Source organism: Choristoneura fumiferana, chromosome 19, assembly GCF_025370935.1.
Source record: "Choristoneura fumiferana chromosome 19, NRCan_CFum_1, whole genome shotgun sequence".
In the NCBI taxonomy this organism is placed as follows: Eukaryota; Metazoa; Arthropoda; class Insecta; order Lepidoptera; family Tortricidae; genus Choristoneura; species Choristoneura fumiferana.
In genome coordinates this window covers 9877813-9901414 of record NC_133490.1, presented here as the reverse complement: position 1 = coordinate 9901414, position 23602 = coordinate 9877813, and the positions used below count along the sequence as shown (strand labels likewise).

At 37.4% G+C, this 23602-nt stretch overlaps 2 protein-coding genes and 1 long non-coding RNA gene across 3 annotated transcripts in view; 2 read left to right on the top strand and 1 right to left on the bottom strand.

Annotated features, from left to right (window-relative positions):
* The window catches only part of Itpr (Inositol 1,4,5,-trisphosphate receptor), a 185009-nt gene extending 174621 nt beyond the window's left edge, over positions 1–10388 (bottom strand). Inside the window, exon 1 of the mRNA XM_074102562.1 lies at positions 10211–10388. The gene's annotated coding sequence lies outside the window, so the exon portion shown is untranslated. The remainder of the gene's footprint in view (positions 1–10210) is intronic.
* Positions 1538–7270, top strand: LOC141438815 (uncharacterized). Its single transcript, XR_012452513.1, has 3 exons — positions 1538–1652; positions 3829–3980; positions 7138–7270. It is a non-coding gene; the product is annotated as an uncharacterized lncRNA (long non-coding RNA).
* Positions 10389–14402: 4014 nt separating the features above from the next.
* LOC141438671 (trypsin, alkaline C-like) lies at positions 14403–21217 on the top strand. Its single transcript, XM_074102558.1, has 6 exons — positions 14403–14505; positions 15726–15897; positions 16371–16479; positions 18547–18693; positions 19198–19306; positions 20380–21217. The coding sequence occupies exons 1-6, from the start codon at positions 14460–14462 to the stop codon at positions 20625–20627; spliced, it is 831 nt and encodes a 276-aa protein (XP_073958659.1). The 5' UTR covers positions 14403–14459; the 3' UTR covers positions 20628–21217.
* The last annotated feature ends 2385 nt before the right edge of the window (positions 21218–23602 follow it).

Sequence of the window (23602 nt, the reverse complement as noted above, 5' to 3'; positions counted from 1 at the left end):
GTAAAAAATGAGTCAAGCGCCGGCGCAGATGTCGAGTAGCGTTAAACAACACTCGCTATTAATACAACTGTTTAGACAACACTTTGAGATTTCACACGCCGTCGAGATTGACTGCTTCGACGTTGGTTATGGAAAATGATTGTATCATCATAGTCATCATCTTCCTCCTGTCTACATCCCACTCCCACTACTGGGCACAGACTCGCGGAACGAGGGTTTTTGATCTTATAGTTATCACGTGATAACTATAGTTATCACGCCGATCTAAAGCGGATTGGAAAACCACCGACTTTGTCACTTCAAACTTCAATAATCTCAGAAACGGTTAACCGATTTTGATGAAACATGTCTAAGAACCATCGCTACAAAACCTGATTTCAAATAAAAAAAACCGCATTCAAATCGGTACTACCGTTTAAGAGCTACGGTGCCACAGACAGGCTCACACAGACACACAGCGGTCAAACTTATATTACATCCCTCTTTTTAAGTCGGGGGTTAAAAATTCGACACCAAATTAAGAAATAATAACAATAAAAACGCGAGGCTGTGCGGGGGCGCCACCATGCCGCTGCGTACCTACCTGTATATTAATCGAAACGTAAGTTACAAAATGAAGGTATCTATAAATTGTAACAACTAATTAATTACTACTAATTCTTAAACAAATTAGACTATAAAACATTGTTTAACAATGCGCACCTCTAAAATAACACAGGGGTAAATGCAAATTTTAACTTTTCGAGATAAACTCAAAACCTTTTTTTTATCGAATTTTGATAGGTTTGAAAAAAATGTTATCTAAAAAAATGTTATTACGAATTTTATTAGGTGCGATATTAGTTCAAAGTCGAAGCGATACCGCGTCAGAAAGTTTACACTTTGGATAAAAAAATCCCAAGAAAAACCTTTACAGGGAAATATAAACTGAGACATGGATGCACAGAAAAACCAGGAAAAGAGACCAGCCAGCGTTGGGAATCAAACCCAGGTCCTCAGCAATCCGTGCTGCGTGCTATAACCCCTACACCACCGCTGGCTTTTCGATATGGTTTCACGGGATACCCGTAAAAGTAACAAATTTGGAGTTGAAATAAAAAATATTAAAAGACTCCAAAAAACCAATCATACCTTTACAGGGACTTTCAGTCAAAGTCAAACTAACCCAGTAACTTCCTGAAATATTGCGGAAGAATTTGATTACACCGTATATGTATAAATAAGGTGCCAACAGATTAGGTTTCAATATTTTTTGAGCTGATAGTAGGTACTAGGCTCTTGGAGTCCATTTAAGAAAAAATATTGAAAACTTCATGTTCAATAGTTTATAGAAACAACTTTACTACATTATTCGTAACGTAACACTGTTAATGAGATAAACAAAAGTGATTAATACCTCTTTGATTATCTTACGGAACCTTTGAACTTGATTGAACTATAACACTGGCCACTTCACAATAGAAAGTTTAAAAAATATGGCTTTGTTGATGTGCTTATGTTTATTTATTTTTGTGCTTCGGAGGACAATTTTGACAATATCTAGTCTAGTGGGTTTTACCGTTGTACGGTCATGAGAATATCTGTCATTTTGTATGACAATTCAAAGGATTTTTTGAGGAGATGGGTCTCAAATTAACGCTCGTGACCGTAAGGTAAAAAAATCTAGAAAACGAAATGAGAGGTAATGGTGGATGAACGATGACAGCGTGAATATATCCACTTTACAATACCTTCCAAAATTATTCCCGCCAAATGATATGATATGATATGACGTTAATGACAAACAATAATTTTCACTTGACTGAAAGAATAAAACATCTTGTCAGCTTAATGCACAGGCTGATTATGTTTGGACAAAATTTTTATTTATTTATTTTAGCTCGGAAAATTAAAATAAAAACAGTAAGGTGATATCTCATTCTCTATTGGTACATGTCTTATACACCGCAAATATATACTTACGGAACTGCATCTAATTCGCTTTAGATTATTGACAACATTTAAAACAAATATTAGTAAGTAACAAATTTTGAACATGAAACTACCGTGAGACTCACTCATATTAAATGATATTATAACGGATAACTCACGTCTTAAACCGAGTTTAGCTCGACATGTTTCGGGCTATTTAAGCTCTGCTGGGACAGTCGTGCGAGCAGAGCGGTGGCGCGTAATGTGCGTGTTGCGAAAGCCGCCGAGTCGCGTGCTCCTGAGAGGAAGGGCTACGAAATAGCCCGAAACATGTCGAGCTAAACTCGGTTTAAGACGTGAGTTATCCGTTATAATAACATTTAATATAAGTAACAAATTACCTTAGTAAGGTAAACCATTCTCTCAGAAACTATAAATTAAAGTCTCAATAAAACAAAATCCAGTTTCATTTCCTGTAGTTCTAGCAAAAACTTGTAAATACTTATTGATATTGGCCATTAGATAACACCGTTAGGTATTTTAATTTTACATATACATATTGAATAGGTACTTACATACATCCAAGGCCGCGCCACTCATTGTGTTACTTCATATATAACTCATTGAACAAGTTTACCTATTGTCATTACTTTTAACATAAAATTAAACGTGCGCTCTTTCATTTTAATCCTTTATTTAACTTAGAGCAGTGGTTCTAAAAAAAGAAAAGGTCAATATTTTTAAAAATATATACCAAATAAATTTTTGTACAAGTATTTTTTCTTGTTTATTGTACTTTTTAACTATATTTAGTACATTGTCGTTTCAATCAAATACAAGTCAATTCGATCATTGCGTATAGTAAATGGCTCGGACGACCGGATGGCCTAGTGGTTAGAAAACCTGACTACGAAGCTTGAGGTCCCGGGTTCGATTCCCGTGTTGGGGCAGATATTTGTATGAAAAATACGAATGTTTGTTTTCGGGTCTTGGGTGTTTAATATGTATTTAAGTATATATCTATCTATATTATTATATTTATCCGTTGCTTAGTACCCATAACACAAGCTTTGCTAAGCTTACTTTGGGACTAGGTCAATTGGTGTGAATTATCTCGTGATATTTATTATTTATTTATTTAAATGGCACGAAAGTACCTATAACCCGAAATCATATTACTCTCTTGCTTACATTTGTCTCAAACGAGCGAGAGGTAAATATGATTTTAGGATCTACTTCCATGTCGTCTACTGTAAATTTCGACTTGCAAGTTTCTAAGACAACCTATCAATTTACATACAAACATTGTATTTTAAAGATTACTTGTCTACATCGAAAGTACAAACTGAAACATAGATGCACAGAAAAACCAAAAAAAAGAGACCAACGCTGGGAATCGAACCCAGGTCCTCAACCAAAAACCAACCTTAATTTGATTGATTAATAGCGACATCTCTTGTCCGGGTGAGCGGTTAGTTCCAATGGAGTGTTTAAAAAAGTTTCTCGATGAGGGCTAAACACATAAATGTCGCTAGTGTCGCTGCTTAAGTGACTAAATAAGAAACAAACAAGCTGATATATGTGGTGCATAGGAAAAATTCGTGTCTGTACTCCCTGTCCAGTGGTAATGTAGGGGTATGGCACGCAGCACGGAATGCTGAAGCCCTGGGTTCGATTCCCAGCGCTGCTCTCTTTTTCTGGTTTTTCTGTGCATCTATGTTTCAGTTTGTATTTTCGATATGGATTTTACGTGATGACCGTAAAAGTAACCAAAATATGGAGTTGAAATAAAAAAATACAAAAAAAGACTCCAAAAACCAATCTTTACTTGTCTACAGTCGTGCTACAGTCACACTACTATGTCGCATGTTCAGTCAACAGAAAGAACACACCCTTTATTTTATTACCTTTCCCTAGGTCAACGCCGGCCCTGGGGTAGTGCAAGAGGAGCACTCGCTCTAGGCGCCAGATGACAAGGGGCGCCTTCCACTTTCCAGTGCAAAATAAAAATATGGGGTTCCCTTTATCTTGCATAATATCGATTCTCCGAAATACACTTCGCATAACAGGTATCTCATTTTTTTTTTCGCCGAATGATACTTTTGCATAATCATAACTTTGTATAATTATCAGTTCGAATAATAGTCATTTCTCAGAATATTAAATAGCAGAACACTCTTATCGCCGAATATTCTTCTGCAGAATATTAAATAGCAGAACATTAGTATCACCGCTTTTTATATGGCATAATGGCATAGCAAAATACTGCGTGCTGTAACAGCAGCAGGCAAAGCGCCAGAACAGAACAGCAGCTAGATAGTAGGTTGGGTTAGGTTAGAACTGCGACCACAACAGCGCGCGAGCCGAGCGAGCGAAGCGAGCGTGCCCCCGCAGTGGCCGGCGAAGCGCCAGATTCTTACTGCTGCCAATAAAGGTTAGGTTAATATAGAACTACAATTAAAACACCGCTGGGGTGTTTTTAGCGCTTCAGCATTATACTGAGCCATTTTTATTATCCTTATGCAAAGTAATATTATGAGATATGTCTTTCTGCGTAGCAACTATGCGAACATATAAATATTATTCTCATCGATATAATGTGATGTCAATATTCTGCTTTACAAAATTATGAGAAATGATAGTATGAGAAAAAATATATGCGAAAAGTAATTCGGTGATATGATGATTCTGCTCAAGGTTGTTATGAGAAACGAAATTATGAGATTCGATTTTATGCAACATATTCATCATCCCAGCCTATATACGTCCCACTGCTGGGCACAGGCCTCCTCTCAGAACAAGAGGGCTTGGGCCATAGTTCCCACGCGGGCACTACCTAAAGGCGGCGCTGCCCCATGTAGTAGTCGCGTAAGTAGAGTAAGTATGTCGTGCTCTACAATTGTTTATTTACTTTTGCTGCAGCTTCATCATCAGCTCTCTGGGTTATAAACCTACTACAGCTAGGCATAACTCTCCACGAATGAGAAAGCTTGGACTGCAGCTCTCAGTGCAGCAGTGCGGATTGGGATCGACACGCACAAATAAATAGCTTCGTAGTTCGTATACATGTGAGCCTGTGAACCCACGGTCCTCTGTTTGAAAGGGTTAAATCACTAACTAGGCTACGCTACCGTGCAATTAGAGTTACCATATCTCAGGATTTGTCCGGAGATCACAGAATTTTGAGACTCTTCTCAGGGTTCCGTCCGGCCAGATTTTGGAAATCTCAGGATTTTTACAATTTTCAACAAAGTACAGGATTTTTTACATCTTTTTATCAAAAAGAAGAAAAAAAGAAAAATAATCTTGTTTATACATTATAGAGAATAATTGAGAAATCAACTTTGGTCATGTTGTGTCCCGCGTGAACTGAACATGACCGCCGAGATCACAATAATATCAATATTATAATAATGTGACTTTTTTTAATTTGCTAAATAAAAAAAAAACTTAGAAAAAAAACTGCGACAAATTCACCGGATTTTTTGACGGAAATCAGGCTTCTTCTCTGGAGTTTTGAAATTTTCATCTGGTAACCCTACGTGCAATCAACTTGCTACTTACACTTAACCTTTAGAAATGGGAAACCACTGCTCTGGAGCATAAATAAACAATAAAATAAGAGAGCGAAACTTATCTAGCCAAAGAACGCTAGAAAGTGTCCTTTTGCGGGCATAACGCAGCACACACTCAAACATAAACATGAAGCACATTGTCATACTCATAAGATAAAGAACACTATTTTTGCGCACTATACACAATAGGACAGGTATTTTAGTGGGACTGATTAATAACTTGTGGAAACTGAACTGCACAGCGGTTCATTTGTCTAGCACTAAACGAATTAAATTCACACACAATCACGACTCAACGCAACGCGGCTCAAAATAACGCTATATAATGAGTATTGTAACTGCACGTTAAACGCGTTGCCTACGCTCTTTTACTATTTTCACAAGAGTCGAGTCTACTGAGTCGGAGTCAGGCTTAGGTATTAATCAAAACTATTCAATGGTCTAATAATAGTAAGTACCAGTTTTTACTCGCGGCTCCGCATGCGTAGGTAATTCATTAGATCGCTCAGTTATATTGAAATTCCGGGTTTTACGAAATTCCCGTGGGAATTCCGAAAAAATACATCGCGGTCTATTGTATGATTTGTAAGCAAGTAAGCAACAATGCCAGATTTCATCATCATCATGACTATACTCAACTAATGAGATTTTATCCCGATAGACAGTAGCTTGTCTTACTTCAGACGTCCAGCTATTTACACCTCAAATTTTATTAAAATCCGTCCAGCCGTTTTAACGTGAAGTAGTAACACACACGCACGCACGACCACGACGTCTTTCAAGTCAAAACGGAGCGACGGATCGACGTGATTTTTGGCATAGAGATAGTTTATGGGCCAGAGGTGACATAGGGTACTTTTTATTCCGGAAAAAATGCACAGTTCCCGAGGGAACAGCGCGCGATAGCCGAATTCCACGCGAGCGAAGCCGCGGACAAAAGCTAGTCAAAAATATGTGTTAGAAAAATACAAAAAAGTATTCATCAAAGACTAAGGCTATGGACTATAGGGTCTATCTATATTAATTGGCTTTCAGAAGAATATTGATTTGTTTCTATGATTTTTGTTATTTGTTACCCCTGGGATAAAGGGGGGTGGTGAATGTAAACACACCTTATTATGGTTCTACTATGGATTACTCTTTGGTTCTACTAAAATAAATCTTCAAAATTATATTTTATTTGTATTCATTTCTTTCAGTACCCTTAGTGTAAGTTTTCGGTTACAAAATACGTCTCGATCGCGTTGGCGTTAAAATCTCAATTTGTATGGAAACACGAACAGCGTCTCTAGCGGAACGTTTGCGATTGCGATGTTCGTGTTTCCATACAAATTGAGATTTTAACGCGAACGCGATAGAGACTTATTTTGTAACCGAAAACTTACACAAAGGGTACAGATTCCTTTCATACTACCATTTATCCAGGGGTGTCTTTCTAAAAGCCTGTATATTTTATCTATCAGCCTGCGACATCCACTGCCGGACATAGTCCTCCAAAGAGTTCCACAACTTCAGGTCCTATGCTGCCCACATCGGTGCCCGCAACCTTCACCTTCATTCGTCAATCTTGCTATATTATATTATATTGGACTGCTGTAAGTTACTATAAGATTTAATTTAGAATTTCTAATACAAGTTTTTTTTATTACAGCACTGCAATGTGGTATGGAAGGCAAGCGGAATTTCATCTCATCACACCATTTTCCTAAGAGAGTCATTCACTTGTGATCCTCAATGGGTTACCATGACTACTTTTATCCCGAGTGTAGCAACTTAGAAGAGGACTTTTTGTTGACTATAATTCTATTGTCAATATATTTGTAATCAATTTTAAGTCGATCTCAAAAAAAAACCAAAACATTGTGTTTGTGTAGTTTAAAAAAGGGGTATAGTTAGATGGAACATGATGGAACCAAGGCTTGAATTTGGTACAAATAATACCAGTATTAAAGTATTATCAACACTGTTTTGAAGCCATGCTAGAGACTAGCTCCTTAACCCATCACATATCCTCACTGCAGTGGTCCCTAACTTATTTGCACCACCATATTGTCTACATGAAAACGGACACCTCTTCTCTGTCTGAGGACATTTGAGAGCAAACCTCTGTAGGAGGAAGCCGACACATGACTGGTTAAATGTTTACATATACATTGCATACAAAAAAAACAATAAAAAAAACCAGCCTATTTTAAAAATATGTATACATTTTCACTACAGCTAAGACTTCCACTAAACAGCCTTGCTTCAATACAGTGCAGTCTTGTTACTGGTCAATTAATTAGTACAGTTAGAAGCAGACACTACGCATTTAGACCAATTAAGATCATGTTCCAACAATTGTATTGTAATGTACCGATAATTGGTGCTCTGGCTCTGACAGAATGCTGAATGGTTTGTTGAGCTTTAATTGATTGTTGATAGTCTATGTAACATGAATGGATGACCTGGTTAAAGCCCCGGGTTCACGGTGGATGACGGCCGCTGCCAAATGAAGCAACTGGTGGTCTATGGGGGAGGCCTATGTCCAACAGCCTTATGGATGGGATGATGATGATAACGATGAGTCTATGTAATGGTATCCCAGTATTGGGAAAAAAGGGTATTGAATTAAAGGATGGGTAGATGATACTATAAAATAGAGAAGACTAGTCTGGGACATAAAAGTAGAATTGGAGGTCTATGTATGTACATTCGAGGACCACCTGACTGCTAGCTGGTTGATGAAGAATGTATATGCACCTAACTAGCTGAAATATGTGTTAAGTAAAATGAATTTTCTTTTACTTTCTTACTATTTAAGATAAAACTGTACTATATTCCCCTCCTATATTAGCACTCTTGTTCTGAGAGGAGGCCGGTGCCCAGCAGTGGGACGTTTATAGGCTGGGATGATGATGATGATGATGTACTATATTTGGTCAATGAAGAAAGATTTTACTTCTAATTGATGTGGACATTTCATTTAATTTAAAATTTTGATTTAAATTTAAATTTTGATTTTAATTCTAGTTTTAGTTAGTTGTCTTATTTAAAAATTAATCAAAAAAAAATTCAGTAAAATGAATTTATTTTATGTATCACCTTGAAAAAAGTTAATTTTAATCCCCTAAATTAACTATTCAATTTCCTAGGAAGCAAGTATTACTCTCTATTTACTAAATTTCATGAAAAATATCATTTTTTGGCATAAAACATTATGACATTCTAATTATGACAATATTATGCACCCTTGTAGGGTATAGCCACAATTGTTCAAGTTCAAAATGTATAAAGTTATATTTATTTTAAATATTACAATAATAATTATAACCAGGTATATTTATTTTTACAACACCTAATTGAGTTTTAATTGCACAAACAATTGCAATTAGAGTACAATTCTTCATTAATTATACTCTAATTTTAATAGGCAATTTAATGATTTCTTAATTTTTGTTAAGTAGTTCTTGTGTGAAAAAGTAACTATACATAATTAACTGTTTACAATGTTAAGTAGCATAATAATATTCTACTTAAACAATCTTTTGGATTTGGATAAATAAGTTTATTTGACAAAATATGTTGAATTTAAACATTTAACAGGATTTGTTGAGCATGCCAGCTAGTATAAATTGTAATATTACTGACATCTTCAAGTGCTAAATTAAAGTTAAAAAAAATGCTAAAGTTGACCTTTATGAAGTAAAGTTAGGCCACCCTATTTTTTTTAAACTTATAAAATTATTTATTTTGTTCTAAAGTATCTAATTAAGTATTGTTAAAATCCAATTAGACATAAACATAACAAGATTTTTCATTAAGTGTTCATCTAATTTTAACATCATAGCAATGAAGGGGGAGAGCCCTGTTTATTCTCCTACAACACAGGTATATTTATTAAGGAAAAGGGTTTCTAGTTAATAAGACATTAAAAGATGTTGTTTTTTGGAATAAATTTAAATAAATATTTTTTTATTTGAAATCTTATTGCAAATTTTACATTTACAACTTATTTTAGCATCCTTTTGAGTGTCCCATGCTAGCAAAGGCCACCCCATCTTTCTGCCACTATATCTGACAATTATATGCTTCTAAATTACAACTTAATATAAATAGGTTAGATTTATGCAAAGTAGCACAAGAAGATTATGACCACTGAAGTATCAAACTACTTAACCTAACTATTTTACTAATTAAAATGAAAGCATGCATCAATTTCAATAAAAAAATAAAAAGAAGCATATTTTTTTATTGTATATTTGTTTAAGTTGACAGCTTGTTTTATTTTTATTTTCAAGTGTGACACACACTATAAATCTGGATGCCGAACCTAGTAGGTCAACAAACATTAAGATAGGTAATCTCCACTTAGATTACTCCCAATGTCACGTCCTAAACAACTCTAACTACAATGAACTGAATATTATTTTGATGCTAATTCAACAAGTGACATCTAAACACATTCTAATAAAAATTCAACAGGCCGATTTCATGGAAAGAACGAATAGGACCGGTCCTAGAAGCAAGTAGTAGGTACGAAATATGATCGCAGAAGTCGCGATAAAGTTGCAACGGCATAAATAAATAAATTTAGTGTAAACACGAGTTTGGCAGGAGGCCGAATATGTAACTCTCCGTCACTAGTTAACGAAACCAATAAGAAGCCTAAACTTAACTTAAAAACACCTTTTAAGAACATCCCGTCTGACATGTACAAATAAAGCGAATAAACAGCGGCTTACCCTTATCAGGCACCTCTTGCGCACACTAGATGATAACACATAATCACTAGGATGACAGTTTGTGATAATTAGAGGATTTAAAGCGATAATTCGAGAAAAAACATGTAAACTTTGATTTCTGATTGTATGACGGTCGTCACTAGGTCCGACGACAGCGCGCTACTAAGCGGTGTTGCCACGTTGTGCGCTACGTTTACCCTAAAACAGGGTTTCTCAAACTTATGGCTCCACGTACCCCTGTTAAAGTTTCTAGACGATAGCGAACCCCTACCCCCCCCCCTTGACTGTTGGAGAAACTAAAAATAAAAAATACGAAAAGACTCCAAAAACCAACCTTCATCATCTTATCTTGCTAGTCTTGCAGCCTGGTGGTTTTTGGAGTCACGTAAACCTTGTCGCGAACCCCCTACCGTCGAATAGCGAACCCCTAAGGGTTCGCGTACCCCACTTTGAGTAACCCTGCCCTAAAATACAACCATAAAAATTTGTTTCGATTATTTACTACTAGTTTTTGCCCGCGGATTCGCCCGCGTGGAATTCGGTTATCGCGCGCTGTTCCATCGGAAACTGTGCATTTTTCCGGGATAAAAAGTAGCCTATGTCACTCTCTGGCCCATAAACTATCTCTATGCCAAAAATCACGTCAATCCGTTGCTCCGTTTCGAGGTAAAAGACAGACAAACATACAAGCACACACACTTTCACATTTATAATATTAGTATATATATGGATTACATAGGTACAAGCTTTGATGTAGTTTCACCTGTCCTGTTATCTGTCTATTTGTCTATCTGAGACTGTCCGTAGTTAAATCTTGCAAGTTAAATTCTACCAACTTTCAGTAGTCGGATTGACTTGAAATTTGGCATACTTATATAAATTGCGTGACAGTATAATAATCTAGTAGCTGCAGGGCTACTACGAAACTCGAAACTCGAAGTTCGTGTCGTGCGGTCCCTCTGACACTTATACTATTTAATAGGAGAGCGAGAGGGACGGTACGATACGAACTTCGACTTTCGTAGTAGCCCTGCAGGCCCGTGAGCCTGACAGTCCAGACAACCGCCCGCGCGAGATAGCCTGCTACTACTACATGAACAACATAACGTCTGTACACGCGCCAAATGTGTGCGTAAACTATGTAGGGCCGTCGCTCGCCGCCGCCGCGCCGCTCGCCGTCAATCAATTTTGTAGCTATGATGATGATGATGAGATGGGTTTGTATAAGTATGACGTCGTTGAAAGTGAATATCTACTTATTCAATCAGATAAGAACTTATATTAAACAAATAATACAAAAATATATGATACCGAACAATGGGGAATGGATGAAAATATTTGAAACGCTTGAAACTTTTTTTATCGATAGGAATAGGTTCGAACCTTTCTAATTAACAGAAAAAAATATCAGATATTTAAGTAGCATCAATTAATTTAAAAAAATGAAAGAGTTTTCTTTACCGCCAAAGAGAGTCCGGTCGGTCACGAGTTGTTCCATAGTCCAGAATAAAAAAACATTAAAAAAGAATTTGTGACACTAGTTACCGGCTCGGATAATATATATATGGAAATACCTGCCCTGTTTTTCATCTACACACCTATAGAAGCTCATGTCAGTTTTTATACTACCTATCTATTAATCTTCTGTATCCAGCACTATAATTCCACGTCAATGATCGAATTAACCTTTATTTTGGGGTAAAATAATAAGTAGTCGCTCTGTATATTTTATAATTTCTCTTTTTTGACAGCAGCAGCAGGGCTACTACGAAACTCGAAACTCGAAGTTCGTATTGTGCGGTCCCTCTCGCTCTTGTATTGAATAGTTTAAGTGTCAGAGAGATCGCGCACTACACGAACTTCGAGTTTCGAGTTTCGTAGTAGCCCTGCAGTTAAGGGCGGCACTTCACCACACTTCACTTTCTCATACTCATGTGTCAAATGCATGCATCTCTTTCATTTTTTAACCAAATGAAAGAGAGCTAGTAAGTAAGTGCTGACGATTTTTCGACATAATAATGCAAGATAGTCTTGCTGTGTAATACATTGTGCTTAGTTTTTTCTGCTTTTTAATGAAGTTAATTAGTCAACTAATTTATTAAACATAGAAAGAAACAAACATTTTTTTTTACTTTTACCTACTTATCATTCCAACACCTTGCCACGCTGTAGGTACCTATAACCATCGACATCGGCTACGGCATGTAGGTACCTACATAAGTAATTTAAGGTTCCACGAATATAGTTTATTGATGGATTTTTAAATCAACTGGAAGAAAACAGGGACAGTGTGCGTGACAGTGCAGCGAATAACCAGCGCCACATCACACTGTCAAAGGGCCTCCAGTTAAAGAAATTCGACCATTGTACATACCTGAGCTAGCTGTGTTATCTCTAGCGACGGTACAGTCAACTTGTCACTTTAACGTCATGTTTGAAAAGCCATACGTAATTGTGTAACGACTGAAAGCGACAAGGTACAGAAATGATCACTTATTTATGACGTTGACTGTACCTATCTATTACAGTTGAGTTCTTAAACTTCTGAGCAAACATTTGATCAAAAATATGTGTACTCTAGGACGGCCGGTGGCTCTATTATGGTCACTGTCACTACCTACATGAGATTGGTAAATTGTCGTATTTGAGTCAACGACTACTTACCTACTTTATTTAATAATTTATTTTGCGGACATCCATGTCAATGAACTAAAAACATTATAGGTAGGTACTTTGCTCACATCTCTGCCTCACCTAACATGCTTATATATTTGCTCTCTTTGTGTCTATTTAGCATGGTGAACGGGTGTTGCTTTGAGGATGAACTCTGGTTGAGTTCGAAGCGTGTCAGATGGTGATAATTTGGTTTGAGCGATTTTTGTGTGTTCTATTTCTTACATTGTGGAGGTGGAGGAGCTGCATGCATGCACACATTTGATGCATAGACTTTACCTACTGTAAGACCGCGGGTGAGCAAAGTAATTGTTCTCAGTTCATTAATTTATTTTATTTATATCCTCCTAGCTCCTCCTTTTAAATACCATCGCTTCGTTACTATAGGTAGTGCCACCAGAGTTGAGGTCACGCACACAAGAACATTATGTCATGTAATGACAGCGGGATTTTGACATTCACTCATTCAATCATTCTCCTTTTGTGCAATCAGTTCTTCATGTAGCTGTGTGTGTCACTCACTTCAACTCTTGTGGCACTACCTATTCTATATACGATCTGATATAATTAATTAGCAAATGAATTACAAGAAATTGTGGATTAAATTGATAATTAAATAAGTTTACCTACATTCGTTAGATAATTGGTACGTGCAAGATTATTGTTGTACTTATCAGAGGCGTTTCCTCTATTTTTGGCAGACCTACCTAACCTAAATACAGGTTGTTCAAAAATAAAAAAAATAAGAAGGAAGTTGATTCCACAATTTCACTGTACGTGGCAGGAAGTGCCGAAGGAAATGCAGTGGTAGACCGCCATTCAACTCCGCATAAAAGCCTGTTAATATCATAAATATGGCTGAAAATTAGGTAATTATTTATCGATTCTATTACAAAATTAAAAGATCATTAGCTACCGACCTAATAAAACGTGTGAGAGCACGTAAATGTAGCGGTGACAATTAATACGCAGAATTACAAACAAAATAGCGTAGCGACTGCTAGAGCCATCTAGTGAGCAAATATAGAAACTCATCGCGCCATCGAAGTCTCTCAACTCTTACGCAAATAATTAATACGACTTCGCTCTTTCTTCGGACTTAGGTTCCCAGGCATACTTAACATCTGCCGCATCTGCATCTGGAGAGAAATCTCTCTGTTGTAGTCTTGCTATACCCTTGCTATGTATGATAAAAACTATCCTATGTTCAAGATCTCAAAGCTAGATCTTTATACAAAATTTTATTTTAATCGGTTTAGCAGTTTAAGCATGAAGAGGTAACGGATAATCATACTTTCACATTTATAATATTAAGAATATAATGTAAAAATTACATAAATATATTGTTTCAAGTTTTCATGTATTTTCTCATTGTAGTGAATTTTGGCAAATAAAATATTCTCAATTCTTTATTCTATTCTTTAAATTACTTATCTGAAATCCTACGCCCCCTGTATATCGTTGTAAGTACTGCAGCGGGCAGGATAAAGATTTAAGTACAGATTAAGAGTGCGTTAAAAGCGTTGCCGTGTTCGCGGGGGCTGCATTTGCTCCGTACCTACCCCTAGCCGCGGTCATGGCGTTTAAACTGGTAGCTTTGGTTTTGGCGGTCGCCGTCGCTGGTGAGTGATGTTTCTTAATCATATAAAATAAAATAAAAGCACTATCAGACACTAAATTGCATGGGTGACACTCTTTCCCGGTCCGGATAACACCGACATGGAAATACCGGCCCGGTTTTTTGTATACACGCCCATAGAAACTGACAGAAGCTTCTATGGGCGTGTACACGAAAAACAGGGTCGGTATTTCCATCCCGGTATTATCCGGGCCGGGAAAGGTGCGTTGCACACGGGCGCAGCGGTGTTAGGGGCGCCGGCCGCGGCACTTTGTCACACTTTGTACCTATTCCATTTTGACCGCGCGCTTCCTAGATGGCGCTAAAATAATAATTGCACACGGGTGACTGGATGTCAAAGAGATCACCACCGCCCATAGACACCTGCAACACCAGGGGGATTGCAGATGCGTTGCCAACCTAGAGGCCTAAGATGGGATACCTTACGTGCCAGTAATTTCATCGGCTGTCTTACTCTCCACGCAGAAACACAACAGTGCAAGCACTGCTGCTTCACGGCAGGATTAGCGAGCAAGATGGTGGTAGCAATCCGGGCGGACCTTGCACATGGTCCTACCACCTGCAAACCCCATAGACCTCCCGTTGCTTCGGTTGGCAGGGGCCTGCATCCACCGTGAACCCGCGGCTTTAACCAGGTCATCCGTCCATCTCGTTGGTGGACGTCTTACGCTGCGTTTGTCGATCCTCGGTCTCCTTTCGAGAACTTTTCTGCTCCAATGGCCATTTGCTCTCCGTGCTATGGCCTGCCCATTGCCGACGACAAATTTTCTTTTAAAATAAGTTTTTGGTTTTTGACAACTTTACTGGCATTGTCATCCGAACAACATTTGCATACCTACCAAATTTCAAGCCAATGCCATTAACCGTTGAAGAGTTCCGTCCTGCGGAGACGATCCTGGCTGGACTAGCGAGATGTCACTACCAGATAATTGTATTATCACGCAGTTTACATAAGTACGCCAAATTTCAAGTCAATCAGACTACTGAAAGGTGGTCGAATTTAATGTGCAAGATTTTGACTACAGACAGACAGGCAACGGGACAGGTGAAACTAAATAAAAGCTTGTAAACACACGTGTTGCGTACACGTGATATCTCACTACACTCTCTCGGCCCTGGTGAGATTTAGTGAATTTTTCGATCCCCCTTCATATTAGCCTCACGTGATAATAGAAGATCCCTAACTTGTTATCTTCCACCCAGCTTCCGCAGCGCCCGACAGCCGCATCGTCGGCGGCACTCCTACTTCCATCCAAGAGTTCCCGTACATCGTAGCCCTCACGTACCTGTACCCTGGCCCCGGCATCACGGTGCAGCGCTGCGTCGGCTCCATCCTGTCGTCTTTCCACGTCATGACCTCGGGCTTCTGCTTCACGTGAGTACTTTAGGCCCTAAAGACCCCGATTGACCCCCCTCCCCCTAAAGGTTAGGGGGTTGAATATTTCACAAAAAAATCACTGAATCGAAAAATCGTCTTAACAAACCCCTAATAGTTTTAAAATACCTATCCAACGATACCCCACACTATGGTTGAATGAGAAAAAAAATACACTCCCACTTTACGTCTATGGGAGGTACCCTAAAAAAAAATTTTATTTTTTATTTTTATTGTACCATTTTGTTGGCATAGTTTACATATATAACCGTGCAAAATTACAGCTTTCTAGCATTGATAGTCCCTGACCAACTCAACAACTTAATTAATTAAATAAATAGGTATCTATTTTATGATCTGTTGGTTCGCAACAGTTGCACATTACTAGCATATGTGCCTCACAGTTTAAGAGCATGCTCAATAATCATATTTATAAAATTGAAGACGCGAAAATGTCGCTGTATTGTCAACAGTGGCGCAGTTCTGGAAAATATGAAGGTGCGCGCGGGATCCACCTTAAGCATGTCGGGTGGGGAGATCCGTGACATCAGGGACTTCATCAAACACCCTAACTACGAAGAGGTAAGGTTATAGTTGACTATAGCTCTTATACTAGATGTACCATCAGCCAAATATGTGGTCTACCACCCTAAAGTTGATAATCTTCTTATTCTTCTTCTCTTTTAAAATATGGCTTTTCTGTCCTAATTAATAGGACAATTTTGCCAGTGTCAAGGTAAACTCTCTTTGAGAGGGACGTTGTACGGTAATTGTAGTTTTTGCAACTTGATAGTAAAATTCCAGAAACCACGTGGAGACCACTTGCGCATTAAAAAATGTTAGACACGAGAGCAATATAGAATTTTGGGATCACTGTTCACTGTTAAGGTTAATCGCCGCATAAAACACTATCAAAATTATACTTCAACTAGCCAAAGAAACAGAAATAGCAAAATTAGATATTGTCTACATCCGCCATCTTCGAATGCTACAAATCCAAGTTGATAATCGTTTGCATGTCATAAAACAAATAATGTCAATAGACATGTCTCTCAACTTGAAAGTTCGACTTTAGTGACATATCATGTCTATTTGATAGGAACTTGTTTAAAAGCTGATAGACCACTGATAGCCACCACTGGTGGTGGCTGATGGTCCCTATATACTTAGTGAATATTATTCACGGATTAAATCGTGAAAAATCGGAACTAAGCACCTAATAGGTATTTCTGAATGCTGCCGACTTGTCTACGAATTATTTTATTAACTGTGAGAGTGTTGTGACATGTCTGTATTAGACATACAGGGTGGCTCATTTAGGTCGGTTGGTATGGGAAAGTCTGAAACTATAAGACATACGAAGATCTGTTCTTAGGACCCATGTTTTCGATTTTAGAAACAAGAAAAACTGCATTCATATATTAAAAAAAAAACACTTGTACTCAGAACGGGAATCGAAACTGGTTGTTTTGAAAAATAAAACTTATTTCTTTCTTTGGATATCGATATTATATATTTTCAAATCGTCCGGGTTCGATTCCTGAGCTGAGTATAAGTTTTTTTTGATGTATGAATGCAGTTTTTATTGTTATTAAAAATCCATGACATGGTTCCTAAGAACAGATCTACATAATTCTTATATTTCCAGACTTTCCCATATACTGACCGATCTAAATGAGCCACCCTGTATAGGGTAATAGAGAACGAGGAGCTTTAGTTCAGATACGCAGAGACTAAGTAACGTTTTAAGAGAATGAGAAGTGAAAATGTCTTTTAAATTTCCGTAGGATGCCATAATATCAGTGTCCTATCATCTTCATCGCCAGTCATTTAGCAAATTGTCATTTCGCATCCAACGAGTGGCAACTACCTACATCATTCATCAAATTTATCTTTATACAACTACACAGTTTACAAATAATTAATTTTACCTAATAATCACTAAACAAATTTTCATTTAATATTGTATACTTTGGCAAATAGGTTATTTAATAATTATATCAAATAGTAAACTAACGTACGACCTACAAACGTTAGGTATACTCGTATTAGTTTGTTTGTCAGACGTTTTGTTATATTTTATGTCTACTCGTGACCACGGCCACTGTAATGTTGCCGAAACGTCGAGGTTAATATTACTCGTGTGTGTTAGCGTGATAAGTCCCGTTTGTGGTATTTTGTTTTATTTTATAACTTTACTACAAAATTGCTGTTACGTTTTAAAACATTCAGCCCTTTTATGGACATTGGGGGTGGAAGTTAGTTAGCAGCAAAGCAGTTTAGGTTAGAACTGCGACCCCACACACACATAAATGAATTTCTAACAGAAAATTAAGTTAAATTGTTTTAATAGTCATACAGAAGTATAATCAACTAATTAATGTCACTATTATTATTGAACTAAAATAATTTCTTTGCTCACCCGCGACTTTATGATACTTACCTATTATAGGCTTATGTAAGATATGCGTGTTCAAGCAGTTCCTCCACCTCCACGCTGTAAGAACACACAAATCACACAAACCCATCTATCACCACCACCACATTACACTGACGCGTTTCGAACTCAAACAGAGCTCATCTTCAAAGCAAACACAACCGTAAACCATGCTACCAGATGTTAGACTAAGATGTTTGAGTCTTCCCCAGGACCCGAGAGCCGGCGACATCGCCATCTGCTTCCTGGCTTCGCCGCTCTTTATGACTGACACCATCGCCGCGCTGTTCATTCCCCCGCAGAACCAGTACCTCCCAGACTACACCCAGGTTAAGGCTGTGAGCTGGGGATTCGTGTCGGTACGTTGCATTACAATTTTATGAAAACTTGAATGCAATGAGAATTTAAATATTAGGATTGGCTTGCATTGATATTTATTATGTAATATTTTTAAAACCCGTGTGGTTCTCCATTTCTTCCGTGGATTTCGTAAGAGGCGACTGAGGATATAGGTTAAGGTATACCTACCGTAGGCGACAGGCTGGCAACCTGTCACTATTGTACCTTTTTTGTCAAACTTTAAGCCTAAAATTGCTAAAAGTGGCTCCGAAGCGGTAATGTTTCGTGTGCTCTGCTTACCCCATTTGGGAATATTACAGGCGTGCTGTTTGTGTGTATTTTTAAAAAATATACGCAAATAGGTATCGAATAGTACTTATCATTTGGGCCTCACTTAGCATAATGTTGCAGCAAGCCGTAACGCAATAAAATGATTTACCCCAGTTCATTCTAATATCATCAGAAAGTAATCGAATGCTGGTCATCTCGTTAATCTCGTTTAAAACTATGTCCTGGTGTTACAGGAAGACGGCCCCCAGAACGAGGAGCTGAAGACAGTGAATCTGCTGAAGATCCCGCTGGCTGACTGCCAGGAGCGGTACAGTGACGTCGCTGGAGTCATCATCGACGACCGTAAGTGCTTTTCAATCATCCAAAACAATTCATTTGTTGCTCCAGTCAGAGCGAAAATGGGGTGGTTTTCTGTAACAGTATGTATGTAAACTCTTTATTGTACAAAAGACACAGCAGCAACAGGACAACAGCAGGTTGTGCAGGTGGTTGGTTGTGCAGTGGACGGCAGCGCTCTTTATTGCCAGCTACGAGCTCCGTCTGTCCACTGCGGTGTGGAAGGCAAGGGTCACACTATGTTCCCAAGACAGTTGTCATGAAGGTTCACTACGGATCCTAAACCGATGCCCACAACCACTCTGTTGACAGTGTTGCGACTTATTAGAAGTAGTATGTCACGAATGAATGTTTTTCTCCATCCTATCAAATATATCTCTTCTTAGCTCTTAAGCGATAAGGCCGCTTATTGCTTACCTTGTAATTTTCTGTGAACCTGTTTTCTGTATCGCTTACTATTTCTGGTGTACAATAAAGAGTAATTGTATTGTATAAGTATATGGCTTTGTAACCACATCGGCGCTATACGCTTTTAACACGCGTCACATACATATACATGTTTTTTTAATTATTATTAGAGGAAGGAAAACGGGCATGCGGTTCATCTCATGGGAAATGATCCACCGCCCACGAGTACTTACCAACAACTCACGGAGACATTGGTCGTTGCCGGCTTTTAAATAATATTAGCCCTTCTTTAAAGTCCCGATGTAATAGTTGTCTAGAAACACTGTTGATGGAAGTTGATTCCACAATAATAATGTACGTGGCAGGAACTCCCGAAAGAACCGTGCAATGGTTCACACACACACACACACACACAGAATAGATGACCTAATAATTTGTACGTCTACGCGTCTTATTTGTTACTCTCTATATTGATTAGTTACTATTATTATAAAATACCTTTATTTATAATATCTAGACATAAGTATCAGACTAAAGGGACGCTTCAGGTACTGTAAATCTTATTACTTATAAATATGAAATTAAGATATTTTTTTAATGGTGAACCGCCATTAGTGGATGCGCTTTGGTTAATTCTATGCTTAAACTTTAAAACATTTGTTATTTCCCAGCGGTCCTCTGCGCCGGCGATCAGGGTCCTATCGGCATGTGCGCAGGCGATTCAGGCGCACCCCTAGTCATTGGCCAAGTGATCGTTGGCATCTCCTCATTCAACAAGAACTGCGGAGACGAAACGTACCCTGATGTCTTCACGAGGATCGACAGATACACCGACTGGATACTGGATGTGGCTACGTCTCCTCTAGCAACTATGAGGAGCAATGCAACTATCAGAACTAGCCCGATAGTGCGGGCGTAATTAAGTTTTGCCACTATAATTGGTTTGGATAGGTATTTTACTAAACGTAAACGAAACAACGTCAATTGGTGTCTTAAATCTTGAAATTCCCCGTTGAACTATCGAAACATTTTCATTTTTTCTGAATTGAAATACACTAGTCTAGTTTGTATTACAATGATAGATAAGTAAAATGTATAAAAACCTTGAATCTACCAAATCTGGCAGCTGAAGTTTATTTACATTTAGTAACTAAATACCTATCCAAACCAAGTACAAGTGTATCTTAAGGTCTACGCTAGCTGACGCGGTTTGAAGTTGGTGGGATTGTAAGCGCCCGAAGTTCGTGTCGTACCGTCCCTTTCACTCTCGTATTAAATAATATAAGCATAAGCGGGATGGCAAGCTACGAAGTTCGAATTTTGCGCGGCTCAGTGCACCCGCGCCAGCTAGCGAAACCCTCAAGAACCTTCTCCAAAAAGGTCTCAAAGTATTTTGCGGTCACTTTTTTTGATGGCTTAGCTAGATTATAAAAAAAAATACAGTTTTTGTTGATGTTAAGTGTTAAATTGACTGATTTATACATTCTTTAATACATTATGAATTGGAAATCTTCTCGTTTTAATGTTTGCTAGTTCTTTCCTTAATCACGTTTACGTTCTGTTCCCGTCGCTATACGTAAAATTTCTTTTTTATGTAGCCCGTAAGAACCCGGAGGGCATGTCCTTGCATTTTCCTCAACTTTAATTAAATACGTTCAAATAAAAGACAGATTTAAAATAAAAAGTTCTAATATTAAACTTTGACATCTAGATTTCAGTGGAAATATTGCTACTTAATACACTTAAAAATATTTTGCAAGTAGAGATTCTATTTCAAAATATGTTGGTTTGTTATTATGTCACTATTTTAGAACATTGGTATCTTTGGAAGATTTTTTTACAATTTTTAGATCTATTATTAGACAAGGCAAGACTGCTTTACAAGAGGCACAATATTATTGCATTTTATTTACTGCTACAGACTTATATTTTAACAAAACTATTTTAACTAACATTAGAATTTCATACTCGGTGGTCCGTCGCGTTTCTCACAATACTATATTTTCATTCGCCATACAAAAAAGAACTACTAATTAAAAATACTTACAACGAAGTAAACATAAGTTAGCAAACCATGTACAGTCAGTTCCAATTTTTAAAATTCAATAATAAGAGTCGAACGAATAAAAATAACCATCGTATATAACTCAGTCACTGTATCAACTATTTTATATAACAATAAAATGCTACCGATTTAAATCTAGATTTAAGAAATGAAAAATAACTTCCACTTAAAATTAATGCACTAAAACATGCAAGATCTAAAAAACACGAAGATCTACATTAATATTTACAAAATGTTTGCATTTGAGATTTATTTATAAAGGTCTATAATAAACTATCATACTGATAATTATCATTAAATAAATCTAACAATTCAACTTGAGCAAAGGTGACTGATCAACTAAAATGTTACATTTTAAAAACTGTCATTACAGTACTTTCATTGTAGCATGGTGCGGGTGACAGCTGTCAATATCACAAGACTAGAGAGTCAAAGTGTCGAAACTTGAGGCGATAAAACTAATAATTTAAAATCTTAATCATAATTAATGTCATCATTAATCCGATTATTACGCTAATTTTGATGAGAATATTAGTGAAATTCTAGGTTGGAACGGAGTTTGCAAGAATATTCGTTACTTACCAATTAATATGTACCGATATAACTCAAGATCCATTAGGTCCCATCACTAAACGAGTCACTGGTGTTACTTTACACGCATTCACTTAATTGTGCTTTGAATTTAAATTATTGATTATAAAAATCTGATAGCTTAAAATTATTTAGTTTATCATAGTTCTTTATGTTCAAATATTTGACGCCAGTCATATTCAGGCTACAACTGAAATATACTTCCATATTATTATATTTAGACCGCAGCAACTTTTTTTTGAGTAAAACGAAACGTGCATCAAGTGTCACCCGCACCATGCTAGAATGAAAGCACTGTAATGTGTCTCTGTCAGATTGGTTCGACGCAGGCTTCTCTCGTTTTATAGCGATAAAGTTAGTCGTAGCTATTGTACAAGCCGTGCTAAGGCGTAGCTAATAAATATACATTGACCTGCTTATATATTCTAATTAAAAGTTAATTCAATATCGACTGCCGCTTAGAAAATTCGAGAGTAAAATCAAGTTGGTACTTTTATGTTCGCCTAAATTAGTTTATTTATATTGTAACTCTTTTAAGGCTAGCATAAGTAGCCGCGACTAGCTTTGTCGCAAGTGTGAGAATCAAATAGTGAAAAAGTAAAGGGAAGAGCGGAAGAAGAGATTAAACCCAACACTAAGTACCTGTTTTACAACCCATTGATAATTTTTATGTGCAGATCTGATATCTGTGATGCTCTCTGTTTGTTTTGTCCAAATAAACAGAGACAACATCACATTTATCTGTCACATACAATACTCATCAATAAATGGTGAAACAGGGCCTAAGCTGATAAGAATAAAGTCTCAGATCGACCACTCATAAATTCAAAGTTGTGCACTCCGCATTCTCATGTAATTAACACAGTATTTCTCGAACCGCCTAAACAGAGCTTAAGACAATAAGAAAAAATGGGAACTGTGATAGATATTTTAGAATATAAGACACAAGGAATGTAGATTTCTAAAAGGATAACTCAAAAAAATATGTCAATTCAATAATTTTGATGAGAGAGTCGGAATGCCGATTTGATAGGCTATGCCACAGAAATAATATCGATAGGAGTGAGTGTACGTACAGCGCGTGGCGAAAAGACGCCACGACGGCTCTATTGCTCGCCGGAAACTTCAGTCTGCTCCCGACCGCGGTTCCCATCACTAAATTTTACTCGTGAAGTCAAAGTATACCTACGCAAAATGTTATACGCTCGGTCTCCATACATAGTGTTGAACTCACTTCT